The sequence below is a fragment of the Harpia harpyja genome, chromosome 5 (genome assembly GCF_026419915.1).
Source record: "Harpia harpyja isolate bHarHar1 chromosome 5, bHarHar1 primary haplotype, whole genome shotgun sequence".
Classification (NCBI taxonomy): domain Eukaryota; kingdom Metazoa; phylum Chordata; class Aves; order Accipitriformes; family Accipitridae; genus Harpia; species Harpia harpyja.
The window spans coordinates 74,249,987-74,275,086 of NC_068944.1; the positions used below are offsets into that span (position 1 = coordinate 74,249,987).

The following is a 25,100-nucleotide window of genomic DNA, read 5'->3' on the forward strand; positions in this document are numbered from 1 at the left end:
TGATGAAAGTAGTGGTGGTGTGATTCTCATTGTAATTTGTGCAATATTCCAGTCAATAATAGTGTCTTGTTGAAATATGCATTAAAAAGTCCATAACATTAGTGTAATGGACACACTCCAACACATCTCTCTGGTCTAGCTCCCTCATAAAGATTTTAAATGACTGTCTTAATTAGATCCTAATATTAACAGGAATATTACATAAAGCTGAATGAGGACATAAATTTCAGCTGAAAGCTACTTCCACCCAAGCCCCTGCCCTCTGGTCTGCACACACCAAATCGTTCTGGAACATTTTCATTCTCCATCGTGGTTCCACTGACTGCTCTTTTTTAAGCTTTTAGCAACAAATGATGCTTTTTTCCATAACAAAAGCTTTGAAATCTGTCAGAGAAAACGAGGAATTACCTTGCTCCGGTTTGATTCACAATAATCTTGATTACTGCCCTGGCATTTCTTCGATCGAAGCACTAGGAAACTAATGAGACAAACTACAATACAGTAGATTAACTTGGTCACTTCCTTCTTTTCTTTTTTTTATAATGTTGATTTTGTCCTAATGAGCTGTTACAGCAGAATCCAAACAGAAGTCTATTGCTGAAGGTCACTGTACATCTTCTCCATTCATTAACAACCAAGAAGCTATTTTGGACCCTTGAAGTAACATCCAAACATCTCTTCTAGAGCTGTCCCATTACAGTCATCTCTGTAAAGCATATATATATACAAAATTCTGGCAAAGCAGCCCCAGTTAGATCAGTCAGGATCTTTCTTACACAGTAATGAAGACCAAGTGGACACTTGTGCCTGCATTGTTCTATTAAGTTTCCTCTTTCGTTTCCATATCACAGCATGCTCAGTCAAAGCTATTTTGGTGCTTCACTGATCAAACTGATTTCTCCCTTTGATGATAATATGAAATATGATAGGATAATAGGGTTGTTATATAATCAAAGTCGACAGCAGGGAGCTAAATTTGTGTTGTTTTGATGAAGAGCACATTAGTGTGACATAAATAGACTAATCTGATTTATTATTATTATTTCTAATGCTTAATAATAGGGAAGGGTAGGGGAAATGAGACTCTGGGGAATAAGAGTGCATCACAAAGTGATAGCAGATGTCTGTGTGCTATGGAAACACAGGTTAGGTATTTTGGATATTAGGATGTCTTGTCACAAGCAGCACCACTACTACCTGCTTCTAGCTGAATTTCAAAACCGCAAGTGGCGAGCAAGAGAGGTTTTTCTGAAAGAAATAACGTCTTAGTGGAATAAAACTAATAATGTACCAGAGAAAATATTCTGTGAAAAACAATGTTGTGGGAAGAAAACTAGTATTCACATAGGGCAATAAGAAGTCAGAGATAGAGCAGACAAAAATCAGCTCACCTTTCACTGACTGATTTTTCACATGTAACTGAAAAGCTGGGATTAACCTTGGACAAAAGCTTCCCTTTCATGATACTGTCTGTTCCAGTTCCAGACAGCCCAAGTCATTATTCACACATCAGTCAAGAACCACAAAAACAATGAAAGAGAGAGGCATTTTGAGCTTGGTGTACTGATGTGCACACATGAGAGTTCTTGTATTTGTGGCTGCTCACAAAGCAAAATCCTACAAGAGCTCATGCAAACAAACGTCTGAGTGTGCGCAGGCTTGCAAAGGAAACATCTTGCCACTTTAAAATCTCGTGTGTTAACAAAAACATAGATTGGACAGAATTGTGGGTTCTTCAGGCAGAAAATAAAAATAAACAAACCTATTTTGAAATCCTAAGGAATGCAGATACATTTTAGAAAAACTCTTTCCCACATACACACTCATTACAGCTTTCCGACTTAAAAGTATCACTACGGACATCTACTCTGGCTCCTTCATATCAACGTACAAAAATTTCTTCAACCACGTCTATAAACTTCAACTAAGCTAAAGCAGAGCTTTTATAAAGCCATTGAGTTTTAATGCAAAAACTCTAAGTGGCAGATAGCCCATGACATGCCAAGGTAAGTTGCTCCCCTGGTTAAATACCCCATATATTAAAATTTACTCTTCATTTATGGTTCCAGAGGGAAGATTTAGTAACAAATCAGCTAGAGTATGTAACAGCTTTGAAATTCTGGGGTTTGACATGATTTATAGGACATTTAAAGATTATTTTTATATGCAGCAGAAATAGAATTTTCCTCTTTTTTTAAAGGAAAAAAAAGGAAAAAGCTAACCAATATTTTATATGATGTAACCTTTTTTCACGTAACTTTTAAAATTTTTTGCTAAAAGTCCTGTTACAGAAGTTCTCCTTTGCTAGGCAGAGAGAATTTCACTCGAGTTCTGCAAAATCCCAAACTTTTCCTGCTTTTCTCCAGTGTCAAATACACCCAGCAGGCGTACATGATACAGATGTATATATTGCAGGGATTCTTCTTGTTACCTCCTTAGGAGGAAAAGAAACCTACATTTACTTCCACTTCTGGGATACCACCAGCAAAGACGAAGAAAGTGAATTTTGACAGCACTGTGAACCCTATGGGCCAGCCTTGCAGAAACCAGCTTCTAGGTGGACACCACTGAGGTGGTTTAACACATCCTGAAACTGCTTTTCTAGGTATGCTTGCTTCAATACTTTTGCCATCAGCATTTGCCTCGGGACATGGTACCAGCAGCAGAGCATTAATGCACCCAGCATGCTCTCCTACTTTGTTGAAGGATGTTATCCCCACACGTTAGGCAGAAAAAGTCCATCCTCATCCATCCTCATTAAGAATCCTAAATTATTTCTTCACTAATCTTAATGGAGGTTTTCATGCCACAGCAATTTATAATCCCAAAGGAAGCTGCACAGGGGAGTCAGTCATGGACACTTGCTTTTCATTTACTTGTTGAAACACAGATATGGAAATTAGGAGAACATGAACATATTTGATATAGCTAATAACTTAAAGCCAGGGAGAAGAGAACAGAGGAGGAATGACATTCCTTATTTCTCCCTATTAATGCTCTTTATAGATGCCTCTTTGAAAGGATATCAATATCCATCAGCACACAGAGCTCAGAGCTGGGGCTTGTACAAAAACACACTATCTAGTTTTAAGAAAAAAAAAAAAAGGATTATTGCTTTTACACTGAGAGCACAAAATGGTAGAATCAGCAGGAGGTGATTAGTGCCAAAAAAAGATGAGTTTTGTATGGCGAATTTACACAGAAGGCGATTTAAAAGATAGGATTAAATTGGAGACAAAGGTGCAGGTTTATAAAACTCCCAGTCCTACCCGTGTCAAATCAAGGATAAATCTCCCAAAGCACTAAATCCCATGTAATCATTGCAAATTCCTATTGTTTTAAAAGGGAGCTGGATTAGGCCTCTAATTTGGTTCTGTAAAGTCTGTTTGGTCCAGATGAACAACCGAGAGATGGACAATCTCAAAGGAACAACTCTACGACATGGTCTCAACATCCTCCACTACAACTTGCCAATGCAATCACTCCCAATGTTACCCTCCAAACACTGGAGTAAAACTGCTTTTGCCCATTACTGCTAAATGCATTTTGCCTTTCTGCCTAGCAAAAAAGCAGTATCACATCTAATCTCACAAGTTCCCAGTGAGCCAAACACAAGATACTGTCCCTTGAATTCTTCCTGAGACCAACAAAGGCTTTCCATTATTTACAAATCAAAAGCATTTAGAGACAATCATCTTTATGTTTTTTATTTAAAACAAGGAATGCCCTGTCACTATTATATAAGAAAAAATATACATCCACCTATTTATACCCATCCTAATCCAAGCATTCCAAAAAATATAATTCCTATTCATGCAGGTAATTGCTGCACAAAATAATAATAATAATAATAATAATAATAATAATAATACTTTTATAAATAAAATAAAAATAACAAAATACGCTCTTTAGTTCCAACAATTGCCCCAATTTCTCTTAAAAATTCTACTTGCAAATTGTTGGAACAGTTGAAAATGATAAAAGTAAATATAGTTAAATCAATAGGATTATTTGCTTTTGATTATTAATTCCATTGCTAGTTTTTCTTGTGTTTTTATTATGCATACCAGTTTTACAAAGTGCATGCTTTATTTTATTTTTTTTTTTTAATTTTGAACTGGCAAGCTAAAATGATCCATCTTTTCCTGCCTTTTTTTAATGTTAATACAATCTAAAATCTAGCATTAAAAAATTTATCATGATACACCTGGTATATTGACTGCTTATGGCGCATGCGTGTCTTGGCAAAAAAAAAAACCCAACCAAATTGGCTCCCCTCCCACCCTCCCCGTTCCTTTTGGAAGCAATCTAAAAGTTAAAAGCAGGCTGGAACACAATTGCTTCAAGGGAAAAAAAATGATACCTGATGCTTTAATTTTTGTCACATGGCACTAGTTGTGGAATTGCACGCGCGCACACACGCACACACACCCAACACACACACAAGCACGCACGCACGCTGCAACCTGCTCGTGAGGAAAATAGTTTATTAGGTCAGGAGTGCCAGTGGCACATGAAGGCTCCCAGCTGTGTGTGCAACTTTGGATTTGGTACCCACTTCACGTCACCTTGAATCCTCTGACATCCACCGAGGGGGTAATGTAAGGCATACTTTGCTGGAACAGTAATAATCCATGCTTCATGCTCAAGAGCTGAGTCTCAGAGGAGGACTGGCTTTCTCTACTCCCTTTGGCCTCGCTCCGTCTCACTCAAGGAACAAAAAAACCAAAACAACGGAGAAGAACTGGGGAAAACAAGGAAAGCAAAAGAAGACAAATCCCTTTAAATGGACTTTCGCCTTTTCATCAGCCTGTGGTTATCTGTAAAGCTGTGCAACCCAGGTGAGATGGAGCTGACAGGAGATGGGAAAAGGCTGTTTTTTAATGTGCTTGGCGAGATCTCCTCGATCTTGTAAGAGATGGAGTGAAAGTACTGGGGGTTCAGCTTAGAGCTGAACGAATTTTGGTGGGACACCACCCGGCTGGTGTACTCATGGGACCTGTAACACATGCAGGAACAAACTGACTGAAGGTCTGTTACTTCGGCCTTGTACCGCGGCCGACCACGCTGGGAGTCCTCTTGGATGTGGATAATCATGCTGTTGCGGTTCCCGGCGAGGGATGCCCGTTCCTCGGCATCCCGCCTCTCGTCCTCGCTGTTCATGGTTAAGAACCTGAGAACAACCAGATTTAGAAATGCCCCAATGACTGTCAACCCCACTAGAATGTACATAAAGCTAAAAGCCACGTAGAGAGGCTTCTTTTGAAGGGCCCCTTTGGTCTGCAGGGCCACATAGTCTCCAAACCCTATCGTAGTCAATGTTATAAAGCAGTAATAGTAAGCATGGAAAAAGCTCCATTCCTCGTACTGGGAAAAGGCTGCTGCTCCAATGCAGAGTGTTCCCATGCAGGAGAAGAAACCCACAGTGACCATGTTTTCCATGGAGACCTCAGTGCTCCTCATCCCACAGCACTTTTTGATGCGTTTCAAGAGGTACTTGACAAAGGTGTTCATGCGCTCGCCCAAGCTCTGGAACATGACGAGTGTCAGTGGGATCCCCAGGACCGCATAGAACATGCAAAAGGCCTTCCCCGCATCTGTCCCTGGGGCAGCGTGTCCATAACCTGGGAGGGGGAATGAAAAGACAGGACAGTCAGTAAGGGATGAAAAGACAGACAGCTTCCCCTTCATGCAAGCCACATGAATCGCAGAGACTCTGATGCCGCAGCCAGATCCAAAGTTACAGGAACGCTACAGTCACAATCTTCCTATCTCCTCGCCCACATCCTGTATCCGAAGCAAATAAGACACAGAACAACAAAGTTGTACACAGAGAAGTGGGAGAGATGAAAGAATGGGCAATCCATCCTACCTCAAATACCTGTGCAGACTCCTAAACAAGATCATATCGCATTCATCCTCTAAAGAAATGTCACGTCCATCCTGTACCACATGCAATAGTGGAAACTTTGGAAATAGGTGGACTTTTCCACAGTATTTTTGAGAGGAGTTTGTGTTGCCCTGCCCCAAAACCAGAGTACACTGATGGCATCCAAATTCTGTGTCTGCTGGCAGCATGGAGTTAACAACATTCACCAACCCACCAACCAAAGAAATTTCTTTTAAAACTCTTCCATACTGAACAAATCTTTCTACTGAACACCCTATGAAAGCTACTCACTGCTGGAACACCATAGGACTTTGAGGATTTAATGCCTGTTCTATCTTTAATTATTGAAGAATAAACAACTTACCAGCTTGTTTTATAGTTTTACAGCTTTTACAGCTAGTCTGGCAAAGGCAGTTTCATCAGGATGTTAAACTAATCCAGGACAGAGGATGTAGCATGTTTCACAGCATAGTTTACAGACAGTAAAGGCTAAGCCTTTATTCTAAATCAAACCGTAAGAGTGTGGGGGGCTGTTTTGAAAGTATAATTTCACTTTTTCACATCACACTGCTTTAAAAATGTACATTTCTTACAGCTGAGATTCTAAGTGACAGTACCAAAATCTCCAAAATGGGATGGCTGGGGACTCATCTGGCCATGGCGTGCATTGACCATGTGGGTACCGCTATCTAGATGCCCCTTAAAGTCAATGAATAGAAATATGCACTTCACAAGTGCAGTTCCTCTCATCTACACCTAGATGTCTAAAACAGGTCAATGAGTTATTCTCAGGAGAAACCTATTTCACTACAGTCATTATAATAGAAATCTTGGGAGAGAACTCAGTTCAAGATTAATATACCTAAAGTTTGGTATCTACCTGTGTGCTAGGTGTCCAAGCTCCCATTATAGTCAACAAAGATTTAGTGAAAACAGGCAGTAGTGAGTTATTTAACTGACCATCCCAAGTCTACCTTATGGCAAGATGAAATGATAGTCCCGACTGTTCCATTGACTGTATTCATTAGCTCCCCATTAGACGGACTAGATGTCTGTTGACTGCAGAAGAATTTAGACACCCTACTACACAGGCAGACAACTACATGCAAACAGCCAAACGCCGGCATCTTAATTATGAGTAGAGCTCTACCTTCAGTGACTAGCTCCAATGTAGGTGCCTGCATTGTAGACACTGAGGGTTTATATCAGCTTTCCAGAAAGAGGCATCTAGCACCATTTGAGACCCTGAGATACCAGGATAACCATAGAGGGCTGGCAGATGAAACACAGGGCGTACAGCAGACCCACACTCTTACAGATCAGAAGCTGGAGGCCAGACAGCACCTAAGATACTACTGAAGCAGACCAGAAGTGCATGGCCATTCTCTCCAGACCATTGCCCTCGTACTGCCTCAGCCCTGCCCATCACCTTTAGACTCAGGTCATGAACCTGCTGCTCTGAATTTGTCTGATCCTTTTTCTGAAACTGTTGACACTGCCCACCTCCTCAATTTCCTGTGACAACAGGTTCCAGAAGTTCACTACCTGCTGTGTAAAAAGGTACTTAATAATTTCAAGCAAATCTTGTTTCAGCTAGTGCCCCTTAGCTCTAGTATTAAAGACCTACATCTACCTTATCTACCACCTTCATGACTTCAGCTAAACTCAGCTCTATCTCTGCTCTCAGTTTTCTCCTTTCTGAACTGGAGCCACAGCCTTTTTAGCTCATATAGCAGAAATCACATTCTCTTGATCATTTCAGTGTCCTTCTCTGGACCTTCTCTAGCTCTACCACATAATTTTTGAGGTGCAGAAACCAGAAATCTGCATAGCCCTCAGGGTGTGGGCGCACCACGGAGTCCGCAGTTTTGCTAGAACAAAAATATGAACACCGGGCAACCTTCAAAATGAAAAGCAACAGTGGACAAGGAAAATAAAATGAGAAAACCAGCAAGAATACCCTCCAGAAAGCAACAGATATTTCCTTAGCTCAGTTGCTAGTTGTTGGCAGATGGATAGGATGTAAAAATCAGTTTACAAAAGAAGCACGTAACTCAAAATAGGAAGTTCTTTTCAGGTTACAAAACAAAGCGATTCACCTGTCGTACTGGGCCAGGTAGTCTGTTCATCATAAAAAGCAGTTTCCAAATTACCTGGAAAGGGAAGCGTCTTCAATAGATTGATGCTGGATTTGTTCCACCTGACTGTCCCTCAATAAAGGCTATAATTGCCTCACATTACTAAGATCAGCTTTTGAACTACAGGGGTGTTAATTAAACTAGGGACATCTTACCATTTTATAGCTTTAGTTACAGCTGATAAAGAGAAGGAAAGCTTCAGAAAATGTGATTTTCCAGATGGTTGCAGAGATGGCAGTTGGTGGAAACAGCTTTCGCTTTGGGTTCTAAAGAAAATGGTTGGGGTGAAGAAAGATTTCTTTTGATATCACTATATCCCTCTCACTGAAGTTATCCACAGAGACAGTTTAGGGAGATTATAAAACATTAATATTATATGCTTACACACTATCTCACAATTGAATTTCTAAGATTTGTCACAGACTTTGTAATTAACTCAGGACTCACAGCTCTCCCATAAGATAGGAATATATCCATATCCCTGTTTTACAGATAGGAAAGCACAGGCACCAGCAGGCTATAATTTCTCTCCAATTCACACAGGTAGACAGAGTATTCAGAAATTCTGATTTCTATCCTGCCCCATGTCATACTCGCTTTCCACAATATCAGATAAATGTCTTTTACTGTATTTTCACCATGAAGCTAGGGTAAAGAAAGGACTTTATTCATGAAGCTGGAATAAGACTTTACAAATAGATTCATGTATAGGGGATTAGAGTCATATATTTCTCCAGTACAACATGGCTTTAAGGAATAGGCACCTTAATCATTGCCTTCAACACTCTGAAATGAGGGGTTTCAAAATACACCAAAGAAAGACTTAACTCTCCATTACTTTAGCATTACAGAATCTATCCAGCAATACACAGAACAGTGCATGGAAAGCAAATTCCAGCAGTGCATGTCCTCTGAAATTCAGTAAATCTCAAATTTAAAACAAGCCACTGTCTTCTTAACATCAGAGACTGCCTCCGGGAAAAATGAGAATGTCGGTAATTGCCAGAGGAAGAGGGGCACAGAGGATCATTAACATCAGGGAACAGCCCTCCACAGTGCCCTCCAGGTCAGCCTCCAAGTAGTTGAGTTTTACTTGTGTCAAGTAAAGACAGAAGCTGAAGCAACTGCCTTGGTAGCAGATTTCAGCTACCAAAATTCAGCCTAACTTCCTCTACGTGAATGCCGCTGCCCTTTACCAGTGTATAAAGTGATGACTCCATGTGAACCATAGGAAACACAAGGCTTAAAGAGAAATAGAAAGGTTAAGCACGACATTGATATTTCTCACTCTTCTGTGGTGAAGAAGAACAATCAAACAGAAGACCTTAAAATTAGGTATAGCAAATGCAGCCCCTAACAAGCCATGGGGCTGAGATAACAATGAGAAAGGTATAGATAGAGCTTTACATTAGACCACACCTAGGTAAATACCACCTGTACTACTCCAGTACACCAACCAGTTTGCTGAGGTCCCACAATACAGCAATATGACCACAGCAGGCAGGTTTGTCTTATATTTAATGAGATACAATTTGAATGATCAAGGACAGTCTAAATAACTTTCACCTTGATTGGAAGTGATGTCATTAGTACTCTCTCTCTCTCTTTTATAATACCTCCCAGCTGCTTAGGCTTTCAAGACAGAGCTCATCTGGGTTGGCACCAAGAAGAATAGTTTGGCATGAAGAAATGTCATGTCTCAGAGTATTACTCCAATTCTGGACTGCAGAGCACCAATGCACTGCAAAAGCTGTCTCCTCCCAGTTATGGAAGGGCTGGGCTACAGACATCAAGCAGAACTGCAGGAAGGTGTAGGCAAGGGAGGCAAAGGGTCAGACCATAAGGGCTGACACCAAATGCGTACTCTGTTGAGGTCTTCCCTGCTTTTGATTTTTCCAGGCCTTGTCCATTATCCGGTGGAAAAACTCTCAAAAACCATGTGCATATATATGTAATTCTAGAAAAAAAGAGAATACTATTTTCTTGTTTGTCAGAGTGTAGCTATGAAAGTCTGGGAAAAACCCACTCGGTCTCCTTCAAAGCTTATTTTTCCATAGTGCTTTTCAGATGAGACACAGAGGGAAACTCCTCATTACAATCTCTGTGAGGTCCATTCAGGAGGACAACCCAAATACCTTTCTCTTGCTTCTAAAGGGATATTATGCTGGGGTACCAGGCCACAAACATAGTGTGCAGTGGAACACCATGCACAGCTACCCTGAATCCAACAGTGACCACAAGCAGATGGCTGGGGAATAGTACAGGAATGGTATAATGATACATGACAATTCCCCCAAGTATTCACGTACCCAGCTTCATCATGTGGAGCTCAGGGTTTTCCTAAGCCAGATATGGTTTCACTGGTTTTAGTAACACACAATGGATTTCTCTTCCATAAGCTTGGGCATTGTCCCTTGAATGTGTATAAACTTTTAGCACCTGCAACATCCTGTGGCAAGAAGGTCCATAGATCAACCATGTGTTCTTTAAAAAAATCACCATCGCTTCTTTATTATGAACTTCTCTCAGATTACTATCATCTGATGTCCCCACCTTCTCTATGGAAGAGACCAGGAACAATCATTCCCTACTCCCTTTCTTTGTGTCACTCATGATTTTATAGACATTTTATCAACAAAAATGCCATGTCTGCATGCAGGCCCTAAGCAAGTATCTCTGGCACTGTATAGCCTCATGTGGACAGACCAGCTTGCTTAGATCTACATCAGTAATCTTTGCACCATGCTCAGCTGCAGGGCATAGACAGCCCATGAAGTCTCTTGAATAACACTTTGCTTCTGGGGCAAAAAGGGTCTCAATAAAGAATTTCATGCTATTTCAACAATGCAGACTGCCCAGAATAAGTAAATCTGTAACAAAAATAAAACTTCATGGGAAAAAATCCTGAATACTTTCAGTGTGTTGCATCTACATAGTGACCACCTCCAAGACTGCAAGGTGATATCAACTCTAATATTAAACTGGGACATGGGATGGATTCTACCACCAACCCATGATTGTCCACAGTGTTAAATCATTAGCCCAGCTCCTGACATGGCTTTACCCTACACCAACCAGCACTGTCCCAGGCAATGTCCATGCCTGGTCCACACATGGAGGTTAACGCTGGCCAGGGACCACTGCAGCTAAGCACCATTCTGGGGCAGTACATGTGTTTAGCTGTTACCAGCATTCTCCATGCCATCTCTGCTGGCCTCTGTGTCTTGAAAAACACAGGTCCTGCTCTACTTAGAAGCCTAGATGGAGACTGTGTGGTGCAAAGCACAGAGTGTTTTTCTACACTGGGCTCTGTCAGAGATTGGGAGAGGTTTGTCTCTAGATGTGCACTGGTACCAAGCCAAATACATGGTCAGTGTTAAAAAATAAAAATGAATTGTGGCAGTGGTAAGTTATTTATAGTTCACGTTCAGGCCAGTGTGTAGCTGCAGAGCAGCTAAGCCTCATTCACATTCACATTCAATATACAACAGGTTTTAGATGTCTTGAATCTCGAAGCAACATTCTGCGTTATTCATGAGGGATGCTTTATTTCTCTCAGGAGTAGGTTTCTCCCCTCATTCATCTACACATCATTCATTTCCGTGATGGACATTTGGGCCCGGTCGCCTCTGACAACAGCCTCCAGAAAGAAATTAACTACTCCATCCCCGTGACTCAAACCTTTCTTACTCATGCTGGCATCAGCCCTGGCCGTGAGATAATGAAAAGAGGATAACGGCACCTGTTACTCAGATGGGCAAACATAATTCAGATTAAAACATCTTTCTGATGTCACACACTTCACTTCAGAGGTTTATCTACGTCAGAGAAACTGCCACAAAGAACAGGCTGGCTCTCCGCTGGATTTGCTGCTCGTGCTTTCAGTGGGGAGAAGAAACAACACGGCCTTCGCAGTGCAGATGAAAAGAGGTTTCAGCAGGGATCAGGGAGATACTTCATCTAACTAACTGGTAGTAACTCATTTACCAGGACAAAGGCATTCTCCTGTAAGGAAATCAAGAGCATATCACAGATGCTGCTGTACCTGGATGAAAGCTGCTGTGTAACTACACCAGCCTCCTGGCACATGAGCACCACTGACTGCTCCCTCTTCTCTCTCCCACATCTGGACTCTCCCCGAATCCTGCTGCCTTTCTCCCCAAACACCTCCAGGACCCCCTTTTTCTTTCATTCCCTTGTCAGTTGATTTCACTGCAGCACATCACCTGTATAAACTCTCTTATTCTGCACAGCTTTCCCTTCCATCCTCAAAGACGGATGTCCCCTTCCATGCTCAAAAGACAGTCTCAAAGTCTGGCACATGGCTCCCTACAGGAACACCCAGCAATATGGGCTGATACCACGCTGTGTTGTGAAGACATGGACATCGTGTGAGAGAAGGAATGATGTGCCAACACCCAGGTTCAACCTCAAATCCAAAATTCCTCGACATAGTTGGCATAGCCCCTCACCCTGGCTCTTCCCTGGTCTGGTATGATTGCTTCCACGTCCTGCCTGCAGAGGTAAGGCCATGCTACCTTGGAAATTACACTCTTCACTTTGCATTGCATCAAGACCTGCAGAAGACCTCCTGTTCTGGGCAGCAGGGACACAGTAGGCTTCCCTCACTTTATTCTCCCCACCACAAGCACAGATGTCTTTTCTTGTTGACCTTGGAACCAAACTTTCAAGATATTCAGGGAAAACAGCTACAAAAACAGGCCAGACAGGCAGGCACACACATATGCACAGGTGGTGTGCGACAAGGAAATGCGGAGGAGAAGAAATGGCTTCTCTCTGTGATCCGCTGACTGGCAGGTGAGGGCACAGCCAAAGCCAGCCTTCTTGCAGGTGGGAAGCCAGCCCTGACCCATACATATCTTGAGTCAGAACACAGACAACTGCTTCAGCCTCAGAAATTACCCCTGGCTCAGCGATTTCTGTAAGCTCACCAGGCACATTGAATCTACTGCCTGTCAGCAACTCAGTATATGACAGCCCAGCAGCAGAGCTGCAGGTCTTATCCAAAACAACTTATAAGACTGAAAAAAAGAAAGAAAATTACTGCTGAGTCAGCACAATGCCAGCTTCTGTGCCATTCATCCCTCCACCACATTTCCTCACTCCCTTCATTGGTTTGGTCTGCAGCCATCACACAATACCTCCTGCTTTATGAAACCTGAACCTCCTGCTCTGGAGCATTACTGATAGTAATTTTTTCCCCATACCTTCTCTTCCAGCCACACCAAGTTGCAGTAAATACCAGCATGGCGAATGCTTTGCCTTGCCCAAACTGCCTGTTGGCATCAATTCCCTCCCCTGAGCGTTAACCAGATGTTGTTAAACCATGTCCCATTGAAAGATAGAACCATAGGAAAACTATTACATCAAGCGTGCTTGGGCAACTGCTTAAGCACACAGCTCTGAATTCTTACAGCTATGATGGAGCAAGAACTGAGGCCATCACCTGTGATGGCCTTCAGGGTAGTCCTCCTGTGGGTCCAGCTTGGGAAGACAATATGTTTCTCTCACACTACCTTAAATGATAGTGGTTCAAAGGCAGCAGTTTAGTTTTGTGAAACACAGTCATGAACTACCATCCTCATTTCTGATTCAGGGTAGGACTTAGGACTTCAGGTTTGGCCAGTTTCATCTGAGGATCACATGCAATACAGTCAGGCATTCCCCATAAGAAGTTGACCCTCCTGAGGAGACTTCTTTTGGACTCTTAGAGGATCCAATCCCAGTAAGGCTCTCAGTAAGGTCACCTCCACGGGACATGTTGAAGAACTGTGTTTCAGAGGTTCTCAGACTGCTTAGACTGGGCTTTCCTCCTCCTTCCCTGCCTGGACTCCACCACCAGCAATACACAGGATGATCTTTCCTCTGTGCTGTTGGATGCCTACCTGGGGCAGTGAGGGACAAATCAGTTCAGTTCATTGGGGCAGACTAGATGGAAGTGCTGCTCATTCAGTTGCGTACCCGTCAGAGGTGTGTACCCAGGCAGTTTCCACCTTCCCCACAGCTGGAGAGACCTGGGGGCTTCTCTGCTTCCCCTGGAAAAGATCTTGTATTCCTCCTGAACTTACACCCCAATGGGTCACAGCTCCCCTGTTTTGACAGATATTGCTTCTACCTAACGGGGAAGAACAGATTTAGTCACAACATTTGGCACTTTCAGATACCCACTGTGTTACTGCATGAAGGAGCAAGTTTACAAGTTTAAACCAAGCCATAAGAAACTCTTCTTTCTCTAAATAGTACTGGGTTTATTCTCATTTCTTGATAAGGATGAGCCACCTATATCTATCTCTCTGCCCATCTGTCTTTCCTCCCCAATAGCTTTGAAGCTGCTCACCAATTTCCACCACTTAGAAGAAGCTGTAATGTGAACTTGATAATAATCTGTTCTGCTGGGCCTGCCATCTGGCAATCTGTGAATACACATAAAAGGGCCAAAAAATCAACACACACATAGTGCAGACTCAGCTGCAATGTGATCAGCTTTCTCTGGCCAGTTACAGGAAAGAAACAGGAGCTGGAGGTCCTGCAAGGTGGGGTGAGACATAGGGGCATGGGAGAGAACTCCAGGAAGAGACTGTCTCTGTCACCTTATAAGACCACCTGTGATGGAATATCTATCTGCCTATGAGGATGAGGATGCAGATCACAGTTCAAGAGAACTGGGGGATGTTTTGAAGTTCACAGGAAACGAGGCTTGACTACTGCTGCTGCTGCTCAAGAAACGACTTGTTTCTAGCAAAAGACAAAACTTGAAAAATATTGCTTTAAAAACCCAAAATATTTGAGAGTTCTGCATTTGTTTGCATCTGTTGTTCTTTTTTTTCTTTTGCACATGAACCTTTTCCATTTTTTCTGTGTAAAATTTACCCTATAAATGGATTTACTAAAAAAGTAAATGAGGCAAAGTGGAAATTTTCAAATGGCCACATGAAACCACTGACAATCTTCCTGCTCATCTCTATGACACAGAAGACCTGATTATCTCAAACCTCCTCTTGTTGAACTTAGACAGCCTCTACTTTTACTGCTTAGATAAGAGATGTCTGCAATCACTGGCAATTCTTTTGAATGACAGACCATCCGAGGTAATTGCCACCTGGTGCACCACCCCCCAAGAAATCAAGGATGCCAACATTTGCTGGTTAATTTTGTCCAGACATGACAACATTATCTCTACTCATCTCTGTGACCTCCTCTGCTTCAGAAAAGAGGCTGGGAAGAGGGAAGAGGTTCCTCTCCAGCTCTGTGAGGAGACTAGCATTGAAAACAGCAGTGATTTGGGTCATGTTCCTGGTATACCATTTCCCAACTCCTCCCAAAACCAACAACAGCTCTGTTCTGGATTTCTAGCTGGGCGGTAGTTGACAGTTGCCTGGACTGCAGCAGAGCCTGGCCACCTTTCTGAAGAAATCAACAGCGTACAAATCAGCAGCCAGGCACACCATCAGGAGAGCGTGTGTGCATCACAGGGACGCAGCAAGACAGCTCGGCCAACAAGCTGGATTCTTGTAACAGCAAGAAAAACAAACTTCCTAAGTCCAAGAAGAGGTAGGATGACCGTGACTCTTTGAGTTCATACATCTTGGGAGCTTTCTGGTAAGCACCAAATGATCGGGTTTTCTGGAGCCTGCACACAACCAGCTCAGCATAAAACCTTTGCATCCGGACTGGAGTGTGTTTTATATCTCTGCAGGCACTTAGATATGTGACTGCACAAAGCCCTGTAGCACTTCTGAGTCAACATTTTCCCATGCTCTCTATTTCTGACTGCCCCTGCATGCCTTTCCTCCACTTCCTCCTCTCCATTTTGTTCTCTGAAACAGTCAGAGGATTGACCTGAGGCTTAGATCACCCAAGACAAATCATGCCCAGAACAAGTTCTCAATCTGAAGAGAATCATAGCAACCACTAGGAAAAGACTTATCAGGTCATGTTATCCATTCCTGGGGGCTGGCATATGATTGTTCCCTACAATGTATTCTCCAGGGCTTTGTCCAGTTTTGTTTAAATGATTGAAATAACAGGGTTTCTGCTCTCTCCCTCAGGAAATTATTCCCCTGTCTAGCAGATCCAGCTATTAGGAAGGGTTTTTTGATACACAGCCTGTATTTTTCTATGCTGTCTTTTATCACAGTGCTCTTTTATAGTCCTCAATCCCACAAACCCCATTTCTCTCCTTCATTACTCACTCCTTTACACTTCTTGAAGATAGTCACAGCTTCATCCTTTAGTCAACATTAGCTATAAGCAGAGCTCTTTGGGGCAGAGTCCTGCAGCCATCAAAAGACAATACACCTAGACTGAGATTTTAAATGTCTCTTCAGAAGCAGCTCCTTATGGGGTCATTTTTATTGCACTTATTTGAGATCCCTCTTGCTCTTCAGAAACTTTCAGGATCTTTGTTAGAGTTGTGCACAGTCCTCATAGATGCAGGACCATGGTAGCAGGGTTATCAGTTCCCCGGACAGCCAAATGTCCCCTTTGGGTATGTAGGTCTGACTGGACAACGGTGTAACATAACGATCTCATTGCATTGCAAACTTTACCTGATGCTGTCATTTCTTTACACCCCAAAGGCTCCTTCTACTGCACATACGTTATTGCAGTATTATTTTTCCTCAATCCCCTCTATAAATGGCCTTCTTGGGCGATTTTAATCATTGTCTGTAACTGTGATTTTGGTTGCTCTCAGTTTATTGGCAATGATCTGAGACCTCTCCATGAGGGGGGAAGATGAAGGACTCACCACCTGCAGGTTTGGCAGGATGATCCAAGCAGCACTCTGAGGGATCAGGGAAATAAACCTTAGGAAGAAGCGTAGGGGCTCACATCTTAACAAGAGGCCAAAAATGAATGGGCTGCTTCTTCCTTTACTGTGCTGTGATGACAGAAAAGGGGTTTGAGAAATCTCTGATTTCTCTTTGTTCAAAGGGTTAGTTCTTTTCAAACTAAAAACACATCAATTCTGAGTGTTCACAGGGTTAACGGGATTCTCCTCTCAGACCTGCTGAATGCCTGAGACAGCTCTCAGTCTGACACTGCCAGGGCTTGAGAAGCTGGATCTCAACAAAAATCCTGTTAAACAAACGTTACCGAAGGCTGGCAAGCAGCAGGGTGGCTTGAAACTTCAGGCACAAATCATTCCTGACGTAGTAATCACGTCCTCTGAACCTGTGATGTCATTATCCACTGCAGTCCAGAGAGCTCTGTTTGCAAATCAGTGTGACATCAAATGCTGTCAGAGCTGGTCTGGTAAAACACAGCACATCCAGTGAGAGACGTGGGGTGACATTCAGGGAAGCAGTTCAGCTGTGTTTTATTTCATGCTGTATCTACTGCAGATTGTTCCCATGAGGAAGAAAAAAAAAGGATAGTTTTCAAACTTTTAGAAAATACTAATAGGCACATGGTATTTTGAGCAGATTCTCCTTTCTGGTGTTTGAGAAACCAGGGCTTCCCCCATCCAAAAGAGCAGCTAAAGGAATGGTTAGTGACTCCCACTGTGCTCAACTTCGGTTGAGCTAGAAAAACATGCCAGCAAACCAATTAGGAGACACGACTTCTACTAATACCAATAAAGTGGTACAAGCTCTGATCTAGACAAAATTATACAGAAACAAAAGCACTTCTTACAGGGTAGTCTCAGCAGGTGAACAGTCTAGTGAGGGGGAACCATCAGTTGCTCTTCCCTCTCCTTTGCTTTTCATTCTCTGTCCCTTCATGACCATGATAAGGAATTAACCAGATGGACACAAGTTTTCATGCTTCTAGATCTTTGCAATTATAGACTTCTTTACATCAGTTACAGCATTTATTGTACCCTTCTCTGAAAAAAGCACTCCCAAACACGTCTTCTGACTCTGGCTGGCTGCAGTTTTGGCCAAGGCTCTTTTCCCTGCAGACACTCTAATTTTCCAGCAGCTTTATTAGCTGAAACCTGGCTTCAGTGATCCAACAGCCAAAGCAAGTGGAGTCCATCATAATTTCCCCCATTACATCACATATAGACCGAGCAGTGATTCAATTGGATTTATAGATAGAACTCATCAAAGGGGTACATGTATTTCATTTAAAAAAAAAAGATTAAAAGAAAAAGAGAAAAACATTGTGTTCAAATGCTTTGGATTTTCTGTTGCTCTTATTCCCAAAACAGACTTATGTTTGAAAATACAAGCAAAGAGATATTTTTCAATTTTCCTTTACAAATTTTAAGTGTGTTCTGTCAATTGTCTTTGAAAGACTGAAATAATTCAACCAAAACACTTCTGTGAAGGACGAAGCTCAATTCTGATTGAGAAAGCATTTTTGGAAGTTGAAACCAAGAAAGTTAATGGAAATATATTGCCCAACCCTACTGTCCTGTACTAACTTTGAAGTACATTTATCCTTGCACTTTGAAGACAGAAGAGCTGAGCTAAAAGCGAAGGTCAAAGTTTTGCAACATTGTTCAGGGTTCTTCATGGGAAGATTTGATGGAGTTGTGGTATCAGGGTAATTACACCGCTGGAGCTAGTTGGGTCTAACTCATTGGGTTGGCACTTTCATATGAAGCCACCTCATCGTTTTTTTCTCATAGCAACTTTTATCTCAAAGAAGCAAGCACACACCAGGAGCATAGAGACTGCCAGTACCTTTCTCCACCAAGATGAAACCAGAGGCATTTCTCATGGGATGCTGTACCAGCCAGCAGAAACTGTCCAAGGAAGTCAGGTGGTTTGGGAACTTGAGCCTAAGAGATATTAAACTCAGAACTTGCTTTCACATGCAATGAAAATCTACTTCCTAAAAAGATGGAGCTCCACCTCAGTTAGGGCTTCCGTCTCCACTAATGAAGCTGTAAGGCTGTCCCTAAACTCACTGCTCTTACAGCTAAAAGTCTTCCTATTTTCAATCCAAACTTGTTCATGGTCTGTTCTTGTAAAAGTAAAGTCCTTAGCTCAAACAACAATCCTCCCTGTTTGTCTTCCCTACTCCCATAGATTAATAACGATCAGCCATATCTCACCAGCCTGGGGTTTTTTTTTCCTAGGATGAATAAACCAGCCACTGCTAGTGTGTTGCATTAGACAGTTTCACAGCATTTTGCACCTTTCCAGCTTGAATTCCATTTTCTTGTACACCAACAATGCAAATTTAGATACAGAAACACAGAAATTCAATGCTCCATTTACAGACTTTGAATAGTATTTCATACAATTTTAGACAGTTCTTGTAGACAGCACTGACACAAAACTTGAAATAAAGCACTGCATCTCAAACCTACCTGTCTTTGGTTCGCAGTACTAAAAATCCATGGGATCTTATTTTGTCTCACACTGATGAAAACAGAGTAATCTTTCTTGGTGACTATGAAGTCACAGCACTATAACTCAAGTACACAAGAGTTCATGGTTTAACTAGAGACAAGAGTTTGAGCGAAGCTCCATGTTAGTATTGAACAGATGGATGCTAAAAAGAAACTTTCCATACACTGCAAGCATCTCTGCAACAAATGACCCATGAAAAGCAGGATGGGGTTCATGTGCGCTACTGAGTCTTGAAGCTGACAGGCATATCCCAATTAGTTATTCTAAAAGTGGCATGGCATAATCTCCTCAACACATTTCCAGTTCCCAACAAATCCTTTTGCTGAGACCAATCTGAGATCTTTCACCTCCCCTTTTATTTCTTTATTGTTTACAGACATCTACCTTTTCCACGTCAGCCCTGATAAGCACACTGAGCAGGAAGATTGCAGGAGGCAGCAGAGTGAGACACCATTTAATGCACCTGACTAGGCATAATCAGAGCAATCCATCACTTCAGTTTTCTATTCCCAGCCAACAGGAATAGTCAAACTGAGTGGGAAGAAATGGGAAGCCACTTACCAAAATTTCTTCAAACCTCTACCCCTCACCGTTTCTCTTTTGCTGGGTGGAAGACAGTGTCCTACTATATTATTTTAATATCATAACCAAGTGTTTTTCATTTTATTTCATCCCTGAACTCCTACATACAAGGTAGCTCAAAAAATCAGACCGACAAAATACTTCATGTGACATGTCTGAGCAGTCATAATCATCATTTGCACAGTTTTTATACCTGAGAACCTCCATTGTGGTCCAAGACCCTGCAGTGGCAGGGGCTATATAAATGGCACAGAGTAACACGAGATGGTCCCTGACTATTCACAATTCTCCTCTGACACTGGGAACTGCCATCTGCACTTTCCAGACATGGATACCAAGGAGGGAGAGGGCCTAGTCATGAAGAATACAGGTCAGACCAAGAGTTTGGCACCCCCTGAAAAAAGGCCATATAATGAGGAAAATTATTAATCTGTTCAACAAGGGAGAAAACCCACTAGGAGGATTATTTAAAACTGTTTTGGACAAAACCCTGGCTAACATCCTCCAGAACCATTCCTGTAGGGATTTAAGTCTCAGTTTCAGCTTCACTTGCAAGCTTTGAAGCTTATATAGATAAGGAGCAGCATTGCTGAGGGTCCACTAGAGTTTTTGTCTATGAGACATAACCACCCTCCATTGCACTACCCCTCCCATGTATGTCCTGTACTTCCAGTGTGGTATTATCTCACAGTCTTTAGTCTGGGACTGGAGTTGCAGACACACGCTCAAGTTTGGACTCTTAGTAAGGATCTTAGCACAGTTTTGTGGAAGTCAAGTTTCCTCAACTGCACATTTCAGGGAATCCATATATATCATCATGTGGTGGGTTGACTTTGGCTGGCTGCCAGGTGCCCACCAAGCCACACTCTACTCCCTGCTCCTCAGCTAGACAGGGGGAGAAAACATGATGAAAAAACTTGTGGCTCAAGATAAGGACAGGGAGATCACTTACCAGTTACCATCACAGGCAAAACAGACTCAACTTGGGGAAGATTAATTTAATTTATTGCCAGTTAATAACAGAGTAGGATAGTGAGAAACAAAAGCAAAACTAAAAAACGGTTCCCCCAACCCCTCCCTTCTTCCCAGGCTCAACTTCACTCTTTCATCCCCAACTCTTCTATCTCCTCCTTCCCTCCCCATTCATGTAGGGGGATCGGGAATGGGGGTTCTGGTCAGTCCATAACACTTCATCTCTGCCACTCCTTCCTCCTCACGCTCTTCCACTGCTCCAGCGTGGGGTCACTCCCAAGGGATACAGTCCTTCATGAACTGCTCCAGCATGGGTCCTTCCCACAGGCTGCAATTCTTCACGAACTGCTTCAGCATGGGTCCTTATCATGGGGTACAGTCCTTCAGGAGCACACTGCTCCAGCGTGGGTCCCCCATGGGGCCACAAGTCCTGCCAGAAAAACTGCTCCAGCGTGGGCTCCTCTCCATGGGCTGCAGTGTGGATATCTGCTCCCCCGTGGACCTCCCTGGGCTGCAGGAGGATAGCCTGCCTCACCATGGTCTTCCCCACGGGCTGCAGGGGAATCTCTGCTCCGGCGCCTGGACCACCTCCGCCCCCTCCTTCTGCACTGACCTGGGGGTCTCCAGGGCTGTTTCTCTCACATGTTCTCACTCCTCTCTCCTGCTACAGTTTTTTTTCCCTTCTTAAATCTGTTATCCCAGAGGCGCTACCACTGTTGCTGATGGGCTTGACCTTGGCCAGCAGCAAGTCTGTCTCGGAGCCGGCTGGCGTTGGCTCCATCAGACACAGGGGAAACTTCTAGCAGCTTCTCACAGAAGCCACCCCTGTAGCCCCTGGCTACCAAAACTTTGCTACATAAACTCAATATAGATCAATAGCTATTTTTTTATTTGCTTGTTTGGTTGCTTTTAAGTCTTGGAAGCAACAACTCCACTTCCAGACTTGCTACCTCATTTGCTGCTGGGTGTCATTTGCTTTGCAAAACCATAACTGGTTTCACAGAGCTGTTGTCACCAGCTTCAAGTGCTCACACTGAGGCTGAAGCTGTTTCTGAGTCCTGAAGACCTCCTGACTTCCTGGGTGTGTAACAGCAGCAGAATTATAAACCTGGCTACGTTGTCTATATCCGCAGAGGACCGGCTCTCAGCCTGAAAGAACCTGTCCCAGGGAGAAGACTCCAATAAGCATCAGCACACCTACCGGGCAACCAAGTTGCTTTTCTTACTAGGCAGATAGGTGGTACATGGCCTGAAGACAGAGAAGCTGAAAATATCCTTCAAAAGAAAAAAAAATTCTTCTTTGACTACACTGAATCTCAGATAGACTTCTGTACCCACTGGTCTATTTCTCCTACCAGTTTCTTTCTACTTCTTTTCCATACCCTCTCCCTTCTTGTTGGCCATATCCATTCCTCTTCCTCCCCTGCTCCACCTACGTGTCACTCCCATGCCGTTCTTGTGCCTTTCCCCCATTTGTTTTCATTTGCTGTTGTCCCCTTATTTTTTTCTCCTATTTCAAACATCTCTCCTGACCACTTTCATTCCCATCTACCCTTTTTTCATTCTCCTCTGTCTTGACTATGGCAAACACCTGCCTCCTTAGGCAATGCACAATAGTTAAGAGAACTTCATAGCCTATAACCACCCTATACAACAGTTGTTCTATGACCATAATTGCCAACCATAAACCATCAGCCTTATCTTTGCAGTCAAGATTAATTGTGGCATGGTGCATTATAAAATTAGCCATCCTTGGCAAAGCTACTGGCCTTTAGTTTTCACAAGAACACAATTAAATGGCATTTGCACAGTCAAGCTAGAGCGAAGCTAAGAGGAGACAGACATCATGAAGTTATTAGATTAGGAAGTAAAACAACTACTCCTTGGTTAGATCAAGCGTTCAAACACATTATATAATGTTTCAGAGGGAATACAGGCAAAACGAAACTGCTCTTGGGCACCTTCCCTCCTACCCCAGCCAAGCCGCAGGGAAGTGCATTTAATAATAGCAAATGAGGAAAGTCGCTACCAGATCTCCAGACTTTGGGTTTGCTCATAAGGTAACTTGTGCCACACCAGCAAAAAGGTTAACTCGGTGGGGACTCCGGAGCAGGCACATAGCTTGCAGTCTTTCCTAATTAAACACACATGCACACATCATAATCAGAGCTGCTCCCTCACCCCAGGGCTGGATCTTCGGCTCGTAAAAGTCAGCAGAATGCCCCAGAGGAGCTACTTTGATTTATGTTGGCTAAAAATCCAGTCCCAGAGCCTCTGTGTGTACACGAGGATGTGTTAGCATAACTGGTGAGTATCTGGGCTTAAAGAAGCCTTGCTCACACATAGATTGTCACCATGCAGTTAGACACTTGTATATGCATCAGTAGCAACTCAAGCCTCACTTCTTCTCCAAATCAGCTTTTGGTTAGCGATGGGCAATGCTCCAGAGCTGGTGTCCACTAGCTCCATCCTGCTGGGGCAAACTCCCCCCCCTCAGGGATACAGTCCAAAGGAAACAAAAGCAAGCAAATTTGCTGAGGATGCCCTACTTTGTCATCACAGAGGGCCCCCAAATCACTGCATTTGGCATGATTTTGGAAGAAAGCTATAAAAAACAGAACAGTTTCAACCCAACTTTTTTTTTTTCCCCCACAACCTGCAACATGGTTTGCTCATGTAAATTGGAAAAGTTAAACGTTTGTCCAGCCCCCTTTAAACACCTATGCAATGTCAAAAGGTAAGCATCAATTCCGCTATTAGGAAACCAAGGATCCTAATGTGGTTCTTCTTTAGAGGAAGGGAGGTAAGAAACACTGGCTTTAGGGGAAGTTCTGTAGTTCTTTGGAGTCTGTCAAGGCCAAGTGTCTTAGGCACTCAAATCATTACACAGTGATAACAGGTTCCCTGGGAACTGGCTTCAACTTTTGATGACCCACACAAGTTTTAGTGTGAATCCTGTTCAGCACAGCTCTGTTCCTTCACCCATGCACAGCCAAAGGAGCAGACCCGCTTAATTTACTGCTGTTTAAAAACAGATGCTGGCCCTCAATTTATCTCCATCAACAGAAAAAATACCCCAGCCCCTCAAATGAAAAGCCCTGCAGGATTTTGCCTGCACAAATGTGAGATGGAGATTTGACAATAAAAAAGACATTTCATTTGTCTTATTAGTGGCTGACTACTGTGGAAGGTGTTCAATCAATTAGACTGATCTTGGACTCCTCAATTATTGATAGAGAGCGCTGGATTACACTCTCAAATGCTTTTAGCTTAATTGCCCAACCCATCACTGCTTCATTTTCCTTTTCTTATGTATATAATTTTTTGTTGTTGTTTTGTTTTTTAACCATAGCAGCTTGCCAGCAGCTGACCCCGTTACTTTGCTGCTGTTGCCAGTGCTGCTGATGCTGATCCAGGGAGCGAACGCTGAAGCCTCGGACGGGCAGCGTTCGTCGGGTGAAGCAGGCAGGCAATGCCAAGGTGGTGCCAGCATTCCCCAGAGCCCAAGTGGGACTCAGGGTGTGGGGAGAACTATGAGAGAAACATGCATGGGGGATCAGGGCTGCCCCACTTCTACCTCCAGCCCACTCTGTACTTTTTACAACTCTTAGTCCCTTTCTATGCCTTTCTCTTCAAACATTTGCTCCCCTTCGCTTTGTGTCCCCTTTCCTTCCCTCTCCTCACATGCAGAAACACAATACAGCACAGATTTGGAGCTCATCTTGGCCAGTATACCATCTCCAGCGTCATTTGGGTACCTAAATGGTCCTTCTTACCCCACCCTGACCACCACAGTTCCCCCAAACCCTCTTAACTTTCCTCTCTCCACCCTCAATACCTTCCAGCCTTTCTCAGCTCTTACACCCTCTCTCCCATTTTCCAGACTGGACCCATCCTCTCCCTCCTCCGCTTGCAGCCTGGAGTGGGCAGTTCGGTGTATAAAGTAGCAGGATTTGGGAACACAAGCAAAACAGTTGAATGCAGCCGGCAGAGATAACAAGTGTCATTATGTGCAGGGCTTTGAGTAATCCAGTGTGCACACAAGCCCCGAACTGCACTGACCTTGACTGTTTAACTCTTGCTGACGTACTAGGACATTAGCAAAGACAGATTAACTGTATTCGAGCACGCTCCATATTTTATAGACTAAGCACATCTTAAATGTCTTTAGAGCATGGTTCCCTGCGA

General features: G+C 43.1%; 1 protein-coding gene across 1 annotated transcript in view; it reads right to left on the reverse strand.

Annotated features, from left to right (window-relative positions):
• Positions 1–4,332: 4,332 nt before the first annotated feature.
• The window catches only part of KCNK9 (potassium two pore domain channel subfamily K member 9), an 89,253-nt gene continuing 68,485 nt past the window's right edge, over positions 4,333–25,100 (reverse strand). The window contains exon 2 of the mRNA XM_052788528.1: positions 4,333–5,624. Within this exon, the coding sequence (XP_052644488.1) occupies positions 4,783–5,624 (842 nt within the window). The 3' untranslated portion in view covers positions 4,333–4,782. The remainder of the gene's footprint in view (positions 5,625–25,100) is intronic.